Source organism: Crocuta crocuta, unplaced genomic scaffold, assembly GCF_008692635.1.
Source record: "Crocuta crocuta isolate KB4526 unplaced genomic scaffold, BGI_CrCroc_1.0 scaffold119, whole genome shotgun sequence".
Lineage (NCBI taxonomy): Eukaryota > Metazoa > Chordata > Mammalia > Carnivora > Hyaenidae > Crocuta > Crocuta crocuta.
The window spans coordinates 2,148,629-2,161,592 of NW_027551562.1; the positions used below are offsets into that span (position 1 = coordinate 2,148,629).

Here is a 12,964-nt window from a genome sequence, read left to right on the forward strand (position 1 = left end):
TCTCTGACCCTCCCCTGCTTACACTGTCTCTCTCTCTCTCTCCTAGAAATAAATAAAAAACATTAAAAATAAATAAATAAATAAAGAGAATCTGAATTCGACACACAATCCGAAGCATCCGACTTTGACCCGAGTCAAAGTCGGATGCTTAACTGCAGGACTGGGAGGGAGACCCCAGCCCCAGGAAAGGAGGGGTGCTCTGCCAAAGCGCACCTCGAACTTCCTGTCCCCCGGTACCCACGGTTTGAGGACCAAGAGATCGTGCGAACTTTGGTGAACAAGGAATACCAGGCAGAACTCCGTTTCCCCTAAGATGCATGTTTTGGAGTAGGAATTAACACTTGCTTATTTGAGCAGGCAGATTATTATTTAAGAGCCCACCGTGTCTTAAAAGGAGGGACACAAGAAATAGCCTCCCCTTCAAGGGACCCCTATCCGGGCCCAGGCTGCCCTTTCTGCGGCAAGTTCTGGAGGGCAGAGGAGGGAGAAAGCTGGTCTGCTCTCGGAAGGCCCCAGCGGCCGGAAGCTCACCCAGCCAAGAGGAGCCTTTTTCCGTCAGAGCACTGGCCCCTGTCCTGCCCTCCATGTACACCCGGGCCCCAACTCTAGAGCGAGAGAGAAAGGACCTGGGGTCTATGCCTTAACTGGATTAAATGCACACCTGTCCGTATAGCAAAGAACATGGTTTGCATGAGGGCCATTTGCTGTTGGATGTTTGAACTGGGTTTGTCAGCAGTAATGGTGTCTCCTGGGCAGAGGGAGGTAGGGACATCTCTAGTGCCCTGGGTCACTCAGGCAGGCCCAGGGTTGGGGGTGTATCCACTAGCTCCAGCTGTGGCCCGGCCCCTGTGGGCCAAGGAGCAGCTTCCCTAGAAGGCCTTACCTTGGGGCAGAAGCGTCGTCAGCTCTCGGGCGCTGGGCATCTCTGGAAAGAAACACATTGGGAAGCCTGTTCAGAGCAGTGTGCATTTGGGGACGATCAGAAGGTGCCGGACTTGCATCTGAAGGCACACATAGCAGCTCCCTCCCCAGCCCGTCAGCCCCACCACCAATGAGGGGCCCCGTCATTCCCACCTGGAGGCTGAGCCAGACAGAAGGAAGCATCCAGAAGGTTCAGGGAAGAGTTGATGCTGGACTGAGCCAAGCACTCTATGGCAACCTTGTCGCAGGTACACAGCAGGTGCTCGCAAGGGTCCCTGGACTCTGTGCACAGAGCAAGGGCAGAGCAGATTGGAAGACGTCATTGGGAATCCCAGGAGCTCCTCCTACGGGTGTCTTGCTCTCACCATGTTGGCTGTGTGAGCATCAGCTGGGCGGGCCCGAGATGGTGCTGTGGCCCCTCCTCTGTCACCCTCACCCCCAACGGTCGGGCTTCTACTTTCAACCTGTTTAGAGTGTGACCACACGTCCCCACCTCCACTCGTGCCTGGGCTCTGTCAGTGCCGCCGCAAACCTGCGGCCTTGGCTGCCCTCATTGAGGAGACAGAACAAGCCTTTCAAGACTCAGGGCAAACCATGTCTTTCTGGGGGTTCGGAACTTTCCGGCAACTTTCCAATCAATGTAAAACCTGCTGCTTCCGTTCCTTCTTGGAGCTCACCTCCTTCCTCCTTCCTCACCCTCTTGCACTTAGTGTAGGTGTGTAGTTAGGTGCTCAGTATGCATCTGCTGAATGAGTGAATGAATGAATGAATGAACGCTGTTTTCCATGTTCACTGCATAGTGATTTATGCTCCTTTCCTGATGTGCCATACTTCAGCCAGTCTTTGCTACCTGGACGCTGGGATCAGTTGAATCTGGGTTCAAACCCTGACTCTGCTACTTCGCAGCTTGTGTGACTTTGGGCAAGTTATTTAATTTCTCTGAGCTTCCTTGTCCTTATTTGAAAACTGTGAAACATGAGTCCATCTCATAAGATTCTGAGGACGATCACATCTGCTGGGTCTAAAGCCTATGACACATAATAGGTGCTCATCAAGAACGGCTCCAACATACTGCCCCCAAGGTGCCGTGCTCCTCTCCCCTCTATGCCTTTGCCTATTCTAATTCCTCTGCCAGGATCACCCAGAGACGTGAAATAAAATCCCTGGAGTGACACGGTGAATAGGGAGGAGCACTGAGATTTGAACCGACTCAGCAGCAACTACAACCCTAACTCGTCCATCACTGGCTCTTACACTTACATCGCTGACTTCTTAACATAGGCCAGTCATCATGTTACCTGTTTCACACGGAGCACTGTTTACATTTAACAAATGTAACATCGTTTTGCACTGAAGCATTGTTTAACTCAATTTTTGTAACACATCCCTGAAGCAAGTTTTCTCCTCCCCGTGTAGAGGTTCTGAGTGGTTTTGCGAGGCTCCAACATCACACAACGTGTAAGCTGCAAACCACCTGCCTTCCCAGGCTCCCGGGATTGCTACCGCATAAAATCATAAATCACAAAACCTGCTGATCCATGATTCTTTCATCTCAAGAAGCATTTGTTATTCCTCTACTCCACGTAAGGTACAGATGCCATCGATCCAGCCCTCGTGAGGCTCTGAGTAGAGCTGATGATGTCAGCAGTGGCAGTGATGATGAGAGGGGACCCTGGGAGCCCGTGGTCTGGCCCTGGCCTGGATTCCTGAGCTGCCATTTCTCAGCCTGGCCCCCTGAGACACCTGGACACGCTTACCGCACGTGATCCTCTTGCTGACACAGTCGATATCTGTGCCGAGCTTGGCAGGGTCCTGGAGACAGTCCATCTCCGCAGCTTCCTCGTAGCACCTGCGATGCTGGAAGCAGCAGCTGTGATGGGTGGGGGAGGTCAAGGTGAGAGTGCGGAGGGGGGTTAAGAGGGGAGTCTGCAGTTGTTGTATCTCTGGATGATTCCTGGCAGTGGTGGTTCCATAGTGCTCTCGTGCACACACACGTGCATACACGTGCACGCACGCACACACTTGAGTTATATTACCTGTGCAGCAGGGGCTATTACCATTATGAGCATTTATATATACATGGAGACTGAGATGCGTAGGGCTCAGTAACTTGCCAAGGTCAAAGTCAATCACAGAGTGAAGCCGACAGTAAAAAGGGAGTCAGGAGGCTTTTGTAGTACACACAGGAGGTCACTGGAGACCAATGTAAAGAAGAGAAAATACACAGGCAGCTCATAGCCTTGGGAAAGCTACTAAATTTCTCAAACTACCTAACCTAAGAATTTGGGGGATTCAAGAAACATCTATATAGGGGTGCCTGGGTGGCTCAGCCGGTTAAGGATGGTTAAGGGTCTAGCTCTTGCTTTCAGCTCAGTTCATGATCTCATGGTTCGTGAGTTCAAGCCCTACATCATGCTCTGCATTGACAATGCAGAGCCTGCTTGGGATTCTCTCTCTCTCCCTCTGTCTCTCTCTCTCCTTATCTCTCTAGTCCTCCTACGCCCCCCAAAATAAATAAACTTTAAAAATAATATAAAAATTTAAAAAATTCTATAGATCCTACCATGAGGTGGGCACTCAATAAATGGTAGCAATTATTCTCAGTATCTGCTATGAAGGTTCAAAGTAGAAAAAGCCCGTCCTCCGGGAGTTTGGAAATCCCCACCCCCATCAACCGAACTGTGTAAAGTCATTGAAATTGGGTGTGGCCCTTCATTCCACCAGTTTGGGGCCGTCAGTGCATCCATCATTCAGAGAGTGGTGAATTACTGCTTCATTTCTTTGACTTCTAGCTTGACAATGTATTGTAACAATTAGAGGAAACAGTCATGGAGAACCTGAAAGGAAAATATACTCTCAGAAATGGTCCAGGAATTTTGCCGCACTCGGGATCAGCCTCTTTGTTTCTGGAGGTCAATGAGCTGGTTCCGGGAGTCAGTTCGCTCCTGGTCCCAAAGCCCTGAAGATGCCCTTCTGATGCAGAGGCAACTTCTATCCTCTCTTGGAGGTGTGGCAATGAGAGAGATCTAGTGCTTAATTCCAAACCTGTTATTCCTGATCCATCAAGGATACTTCACTTTTCATGTAATTACTTATTTTTAATCTCTGAAAAGCAATTGGAGTTAATTTGCTGAGCTCCTACTAGGTGCCCAGTGCTGTCGTCCATGCTGGGAGTGCAAAGAAACGACATGGTGCAGACCCCCTCTTAGAGTTGGTGGAGCAGAGCGGGAGACAGGCCGTGTGCACGCGCTGTCCCGCGTGGCAGGTGTGGGACAGGAAGCACAGGTCTGCGGAGCATGGAGGTTGTGCTGTGCCTTGGGGACAGGGCGTCCAAACAGGGTGTCCTCACGGGGAACCCCAGGCAGACAATGGGCTGTCGGCTTCTCCAAGGGGGAGTCCTTCCCCCCCCCGATGAGGGCACGCGCTCCCTCGTGCTGGCTTTGGGCACAGGTGCACACCAGTGAGGTGGGGACATGGGTCCCGGAGTACAGGTAAAAGTGGGTGCAGTTTCCCGATTTTATACCGCGGCTGCTGCATCACGCTGGCTGGGATTACTGCTACTACTCCCACTAGTGCAGCTCTGTCAGTACCGCTACTACTCCCACTGGTGCGGCTCTGTCAGTACCGCTACTACTCCCACTGGTGCGGCTCTGTCAGTACCGCTACTACTCCCACGAGTACCTCTCTGTCAGTACCGCTACTACTCCCCCTGCTACGGCTCTGTCAGTACAGAGCTGAGAGCCGGAATCACGGGGCCACAGGTAAGAGGCCTCGCACGCGGTTTCCACCGAATTTTCCCTCTGCCCCTCCCGCCGCCGGTACACTTTTGCCAAGTCCTTGCCAACACCTGAAGCATCTAAGATTTTAAAGTTTCTTCCTAATCTGATGTGGGAAAGTGGATGACTCACTCCCCCCTCCCCTTGTGCGTAGGGAGGGCACACATTTTTATCGGCCCCTCGTACCTTCTCTCTGTCCCCCCTAGCTGTTTACATCTTTGAAGCAGGGATAGGATTCTGTCTATATACGTGTTAAATGTTTATTTATATATTTTAAGAGAGCGAGCTAGAGCGGGGGACGGACAGAGACACGGAGAGAGGGAATCCCAAGCAGGCTCCCTGAGTAAGTGGAAAGCCTGACGTGGGGCTCGATCTCACCAACTGTGAGATCAAGACCTGAGCCAAAATCAAGAGTCGGACGCTTAACCGACTGAGCCTCCCAGGCGCCCCTAGGATTCTGCTGTATTAAGCAGAGTGTCCGTATGTTATGGGAGCTTGGTTGTGGGAAATTAAATAGACGCCTCTGTAGTCCCTTGACCGCTGGTGGCCAGGACTCTTCTGAATAAAGAATCTCTCTCTCATGCTTGAGAGTCACTTGGGAAGCTTGTTTAAAATCCGGACCCCCGGGTTCTAGCTAAACGCAGTCTGAGTCGGTCGCTCTGGGAAGGGTCCTAGGAATCTGCCTTTTAGCAAACCTCCCGGTGGCTCTGATACAGGTGGACCCAACTCGGAGAGTCCCCACACTGACGCTTTGCACAGGCGACGGATCCAGGACCGTGACCACTTCCCGGGGCGAGAAGGCCACCGGTTACATTGCGATTGAAGGATGAGAAAACCAGTGTCTCTGCAGCAGAGAATTAAGACGCCTCCCGAACGCTTTCCCAAGCGCCAGCCAGGCCTCCGAGGGCCCCCTCTGGGTGCTGCTCACCTGTCAGACTCGTCCACCGGTGACCCTTCCATCTCAAACCTGCAGCCACAGCCGTAGTCCTCGAAGTCCCGGGGGCAGAGACCCGCCACACACCTCAGACCATTCACGAAGTGGAGGAGCGCGGGGAAGTTGGTGAAGACGGCCTGCAGCCAGGTGAAGTGGGAGCCCAGGCAGTCTGCGGGGAGGGGGCAGCCGGCCGCTGGGAACCAGGGTCCGGGAAGGAGCCCCTGTGCCCGGGACTTCCTGTACCTCGGCATCCTACTGAGCACCTACTGTATGCTTAGGATTATACCGGACAATGGAGGGGACCTGTGGTCCCCCTTGGTTGCCCCCAAGTCATGTAACCCTCCTTCCATACCTACAAAGCTGAAAGACACTCAGGGAAGGTGAGCTTCCTCCCCAAATCCCTGCGGACATTTCCTGCTCATTCTGGGCTGGTCACGCTAATCATCCCAGCTTCCGTTACAGTGAGTGGCCTGGGGTTGAGCACGTGACCTCGATCTGGCCAAAACACCTTAAAGGGAAGTCTGTTAGACTGGGGGAATTGTTTCCTTCAGAATAAAGAACAAAGGCATGGAAGACATCCTTTTGATCTACACCTTTCTCCTTCCTTGAATATGGGTAAGGATCTGTTGGCTGAGGCTACGCAACCACATTGCCACCATGAGGCCCCAAGCTCAATATTGAAAAGCCAGCATGCCTAGCTATGGTGATGGAGAGAGAATGGGTCTCTAAGACCTGCTGATACCTCCGACATCTGTCTGGTGCTTTCAGGCAGCTTCTGTGAGATGATTAAATGCCTTTGTTATTTAAGTCACTATGAGTCAACTGAGTGGATCCCAAATGATACAGGCATGACCCTAGACAAGGGTAATCCAGTGCAGGAAGAGAAAGGATACAGACCCTAATAATTTGGGGGCCCCTATTATGTGGCAGAAACTGTGCTATGTGCTTTAACAGCACAATAGTGAAGAGTGACAGTGAGTCACGCTTTAGAAAGCATTCACTTGGTCCATCACCCCATAAACTTCTCGTTAATCCTGCAAGACAGATGCCACTTTGTCACTTCTGTTTCATAGGTAAAGAAACTGAAGGTGGGAGATACGCCCGAGGTATCAACCAGCAACCAATGACTTGCCCTAAACAAGAATGTTCCTGCAAGTAAAATTGGCAAGAGACCAATTTCCGGGCTTTGGACCTTGAGCGGCACACCCACCCTCCCCACTCTCTGCCTTTCTGACTGCAGGACCCTTAAGTGCCAAAGGGGGTATGGGACCCCACAGCCCTGATTCTAATGCACCAGGTCACACGTGAGAGCTTGGGAAGGTCCACAAGTAGCCTGTGAGGACTAGTTCCTCCAAGCCTGTTCGAGTTTTTCCAACCATATTCCAACTTCCTTTCCCATGGTTTCTGTCCACACAGCCTAGTCAGAAACCGGAGAAATGATTCTATACTGAAGGAAAAAGCTACTCCAAAGTTCGTGTGTGTGTGTGTGTGTGTGTGTGTGTGTGTGTGTGTTTAAATATGCATTGTCACTCAAAAACTTAGCGGGCGCCTGCACTGACCCACATGCACGTTTCCAGTGCAGTCCTTCGCCCACGTGGTCTAACCGAGGCCAGTTCAGAGCTTCTCACTCCTGGCAATCACAGGATAGTCTTATTTCGGGGGTACTTTCAGAAAGCAGTGGTGCGAACCATCACGGTGTCCGGCAATTGATAGTCATGGGATAGATAACATAATCGATAAGAGGAGCACTTGACACTCTTTGAAATCCTTGGGCTTCATGCGTATTTGTTAGTTGGGGAGAGAAAGTCCAATAAATAAGCTCTGGACTCAGAGCAGGACCTGGCACGTCACATACCGCCCTTAGGCTCGATTCCGAACCTGGGCAACAGGGACACCATTCTCTTCCCACCTCCCTCCCCGGGCTGTGGAGTGGTCAGGACTAGCAAAGTCAAGGCTATGCAGGCACCTTGCGATCCGGTGACTCACCCCGCAATGCAAGACACACTACTCTTGTCAGAACCCGGGTCGCATGGTTCAGGGCTGGCAGGAGGAGTGGGAGCGAGGGAGCCCAGAGAACAGAGAGCACCCCGTGCCCTGACACCTGGTGGGTGGAAGCAATTTGGCATTTAACTTACCAAAAATGTCGGCCACGCTTTCCACATTTTTAAACACCCCATGGAAGGAGGTGAGATCTAAGTGGAAAGCAGAGAAAACAAGTCAGAGAGCCCTTCCGCTGCCCTGCCTCCTCGCCCTGCCCCGTCCGTGGGAAGAGGAAGCAAGGCCCTTTCTCTTTCTCTAAGGATGAATTTGACCTCGGACTAACTTTCGGAGCAGGTTACCATGGAGACCTGATAAGATGAAATGGAAGTGTGTTACTAAGCAACCTTGCCCCTGGGGGAGGAGGTGTGTCTGGACGGGCAGGGACCCTGGGTGAGCTAAAATACCTAGTGGGGACTGAGGCACTGGGTGGGGACCCCCTCCGTGTGATGACTCTTGCAACTGAGCTTGTCTTTTCTGGGCATTTTAGAAATGATACCTATGACATTGTTACTAGAGATACTAATTCTACTAGAGACTAAGGCTTCCAGGCCAGGGCAGGTCCTGTGGGTGCTACTCCGTGAGCCCCATTCCCTTTGTATCTGAGCTGTTACCTTGGGACTCCTGGACTGATGTGCACATCACCCGGGCTGCTCTAGCTGGACAGAAATGGCTGTCATGGCCTGATGGCACATGGGGTTTCCTGGCCTTGTGCTCTCCAAGTGCCAAGTGTGTGCTGTGAGTCTACATATCTATTACAACTTCTCCCTGGGCCAGGCATCGCACCTACCGGGGGGTTTATGGCATTTAGAGAGGGGCCAGGTTGTCATTTGGGTCTGGGTGGGACTGATCACTTCGCTTGCATGGGCTCATGCACAAATAACTTGTTTGACTCGGCTCACCTCCCTGAACGGTTGGAAATGAACCCTGAAGTCGGGGCTACTGTGACCAGCTGGTTCACTATGCATTATGTCCTTCAGTGGTACCCAGCTAAGAGCCCATCTGAGAAATCTTTACCCTCAATCACCAGGAAAACTTCCCCTTCCCCCCAAACCAGTTATGGATCCTACCTTCTTATGGGTTGAGCACTGGAATACATTGTCTTCCCCTTTTTGCCTTGCCTTCTAGGAGTCTCAGAACTCAGTCTGAAGCTAAAATACTGTGACCATATAACCCCCATGGATCAGCCCATTTGGTTCCATCTCCTGTCCCCCTTGCAGCTGACCCTTATCTTCGGGTGGGAGTTTTAGTACTTTGTCTCCAAAGAGAGAACCATGGTGGGTCAGACATCAGGGGAGACTGTGGAGGGACTTTTGAGCCCTGTTTGAATCAGGGTGCCTATAGGAACCACAGCAGTAAGTGGTATATTTAGAAAGGGCCATCTTCTCTGCCAGTATCCCAGACAACTTTCTACCCAGCTAGGTCTTTCCTTTTAAAAAAAAAAAGTTCAAAAATCCTTACTGATAGTTTTTGAGAGTCCTGGAGGCAGCTCCCGTGGAAGGTGTGGGGTGTCCAGAGGGTGGCCCCCTATAATCGAGGAAGACAGGAACGTTAGCAGGTGCATTGTCACCGCCCGCTTGCCGGGAGGGGCAGCCAGAAGGCAAGGGGGTGAGAGGATGTGGGTAATTCAATTCTACGTATATTTCTCTAGGACCTGCGCTGTGCAGGGTCACTGTGGTAGCTATTCATGAAAATACAGTGGCCCTAGCATTTCACATTTGTTGGCCTTAAGAATGGCCTTCTGATGGGCAAAGGACACGAACAGACACTTTTGCAAAGAAGACACCCAGACGACTAACAGACACATGAAAAGATGCTCAACGTCACTCATCATCAGGAAAATACAAATCAAAACCTCACGCCTGTCAGCATGGCTGACATTAACAACTCAGGCAACAACAGATGCCGGCGAGGATGTGGAGAAAGAGGAACCCTATTTCACTGCTGGAGGGAGTGCAAACTGGTGTGGCCACTCTGGAAACCAGTATGGAGGTTCCTCAACAAATGAAAACTAGAACTGTCCTATGACCCAACAATTGCACTACCAGGTATTCATCCAAAGGATACGAAAATGCTGATTCGAAGGGACACGTGCACCCCAATGTTTATAGCAGCGCTATCGACAATAGCCAAATTATAGAAAGAGCCCAAATGTCTATCAACTGATGAACAGATAAAGAAGATGTGGTATATATATATAATGGAATACTACTGAGCGATGATAAAGAACAAAATCTTGCCATTTGCAACAATGTGGGTGAAGCCAGAGAGTATTATGTCAAGCAAAATAAATCAGTCAGAGAAAAATAAATATCATAGGATTACTCATATGTGGAATTTAAGGAACAAAACAGATGAACATTGGGGAAGGGAAGGAAAAATAAGATAAAAAGAGAGAGGAGGCAAACCCAAAGAGACGCTTAAATACAGAGAACGAACTGAGGGTTGCTGGCGGGGTGTTGGGTGGGGGATGGGCTAAATGGGGGATGGGCAGTAAGGAGGGCAACTTGCTGGGGTGAGCACTGGGTGTTACATGTGAGTGATGAATCACTCAATTCTGCTCCCGAAATAAAAAAAAGAAAATGAAAACGAAAATGAATGGCATTCTAGCAGAATTTGGAGAGGTTTGGGGACTCATCTTGAAGCTCTTGTTGTATACAAAGCATACCATTTTAATCTAGATTGCATGTTTGTTTGGAGTCCCTTGAGATGAAAAATTGGAAATAAGAACAAGCAAGGAAAGGACCCCACCCCCAGGGAGCTTCTAATCAAGGACAGGGCCTCCCGCCACTATCGGCGAGCAAAATGACCAATGACTGTCAGGGGTCTATGCACCCTGAGATTCAGCCCCGGACCCAGCATTTATCTGTAGTGGAGACACGGTAAAGGAATGCAACTTTTGAATTGCGTGAGCTATTCAGGCAGGGAGCCGATTGGACTTGGCCTTTTCCCAGCCTCGGCTGTCTCCTCAGAGGCCCTGAACATTCATTATGAAGCAGGGGTTCTATGGAGAATCTGGAGGGGTTGGAGCAATGGTGTGATATTAGATGAACTCGGATCTGCAAACGCTGACAGCGTGGACCGGAGAAGCGTTGTGAAGACTGGAAAAAGGGGTCACTGGCAGATGTACTGTGGATGCTCGAACGTAATGCCAGCCATTCATCATTATTATGACTATTATTACCATTATGAACAACTCCTTCCACCCCTGATCCCTCTCCCCTCCATACTAACAAATGGTGTGCATGGCTTGGACCTTACCTTCCTCGTCAACCTCATCATCACCACCGTGGACTTATTCCGGGGACGCGGACATCGTTAGCAGGCGCCTGTCTGTGGGAGAGCAGCCTTCCACATCTATAAACCCTGGGGGCCCAGTCAGGGGGCCCGCTGCTGGGCCCTGCAGGGATGGGTTGTAGGGGACGCAGCCTCGCTTCCTTGCACGGTGCCCCAGCCCCTCAGCATGAGGAACCCGCCCCAGCAACGGCCTCCCTCCCAGCAGGATGTTCTCTGTGGCTGTGGCCAGGAGCCTCCTTTCCAGACCTCCAAACTTCTATTAAACACGGATGGATGGTCCCACCGAGGGGCACTCCCTGCAGCCCCAGAGCCATGAGCTGCCCGGGGAAGACATCCAGACCCGGCGGGGACTCAGGACTTCCTTCGGCTCCAGGTGAGTCCTACCGCAGAGCCCACGGGATTGCTCTGGCACATTCCGCATTTGGTGTAATTGCCTCGGAAACGATTTAATTAGCACACCAGCCAACGGCTAAGAATATCTGCTGCCCACTGATGCGGCAACAGTAAAGTATTGCCTGGTGCTCGATCGTTCGCTCATTGGTACCTCCTCGGTGTTCTGGCGGGTGGAGGTGGTCTGCTCGCGGAGAAGTGCTCACCAGCATGCGTGCCCCCCTCACGTGTGGTGCCCTGAGCCGCGGGGTGCCTGCTCCCTTCTGTGTTACCGGCTCTTACATGTTCACATTCCATTCAGAGTTCCAGAAGGCCTACCCGACCCCCAGACTGGGCCGGGTTAGGGACACCTTCCCTGGCTCCTGTAATGCTGGGACACTCTTCTCCCGCTGCCCTTATGAGCCTGTGGTGCAACGATCTGTTTTTGTGGTTGTTTCCTCCACCAAAGTAGGAGCTCACTGAGGGTAAGAACGCGGACAGATGTAACCACGGTTCAGCGGGTGTCTCTGTAATGGACGAAGGAGCATCTGGTGGTTGAATCATGCCATCAGATGGTCAACTTTCTCAGTCAATGAGTGATGGCCACTGGAATCATAGACTCCTAGCCTGGTAACCTTTAAGCAGAATTAGGAGATGGCCTCTCTAGAGTGAAAGGATGAAGACTGTTGGTGGTTTTGAGCGGTATTTCACAGGATGACTTGTTCTGCCCAGAAGATGCCTCAGGAATGCATGAACCTACCCTTGCCCAGCGCCCTCCCCACAGGCTCTGGGGGATGGGCACCAATTCTGCTGTGTGGTGTGGGCCAATGCAGAGCTCCCTGACATAGAAGGTTCCAGGGATTCTCTCTCTCCTAACAGACCTGACCACCCTCCCACCAGACAATACTTGTACTTGGAAGTCATGAGCCAGCAATCAATGCAGAGAAGGGAGAGGGCAGCCTGGCCCTGGACGTGCTGAGGAGGCCGCTTTCACTCCTGCCACAGGGGGTAGGAGACACCCCAGAGAGAGAGCCCTGGAAATGCACAGACACCCTCCACATCGTCCATGCACCCTAGAACTTTGCCTCGAAAGTGGAGTCAGACAGCACTGGGGGCGCAGCTTTGAGAAGGCGCCTGAATAATAAACTTAAAAAAATTGAAAATCAAAGCAAAACAAAACAAAGAAAATAGACCTTTCCCTACACAGCACCTGGACCAAGACTTGGTGACTTTGTTGGGGGGCAGCATTATCTCCCTGGTGGTCACACACTCCCCCTGCAAAGTCACAGCTGCAGGTACGGGACATTTAAATCCACACGTGTGTGTATATGTTTGTGCTTTAACTTTCTATGGCTCTAATTTAAAAAAAATTTTTAATGTTTATTGATTTTTGAGAGAGAGACAGAGTGCAGTGGGGAAGGGACAGAGAGGGAGAGAGAGAGAAGGAGACACAGAATCTGAAGCAGGCTCCAGGCTCCGAGCTGTCAGCACAGAACCCAACGCGGAGCTTGAACTCACAAACCATGAGGTCATGACTGGAGACGAAGTTGAACACTCAACCCATTGAGCCACCCAAGTGCCCCAACTATGACTCTAATTTTTTAATGTTTATTTATTTATTAATTTTTTA

General features: G+C 51.2%; 1 protein-coding gene across 1 annotated transcript in view; it reads right to left on the reverse strand.

Annotated features, from left to right (window-relative positions):
• OC90 (otoconin 90) overlaps positions 1-12,964 on the reverse strand; it is a 28,434-nt gene that overhangs the window by 13,347 nt on the left and 2,123 nt on the right. The window contains exons 2-7 of the mRNA XM_077750032.1: positions 9,130-9,195; positions 7,767-7,823; positions 5,626-5,800; positions 2,679-2,791; positions 1,075-1,203; positions 884-925 (exon numbers count right to left, since the gene is read on the reverse strand). Coding sequence (XP_077606158.1) covers positions 884-925; positions 1,075-1,203; positions 2,679-2,791; positions 5,626-5,800; positions 7,767-7,823; positions 9,130-9,195 — 582 coding nt within the window. The remainder of the gene's footprint in view (positions 1-883; positions 926-1,074; positions 1,204-2,678; positions 2,792-5,625; positions 5,801-7,766; positions 7,824-9,129; positions 9,196-12,964) is intronic.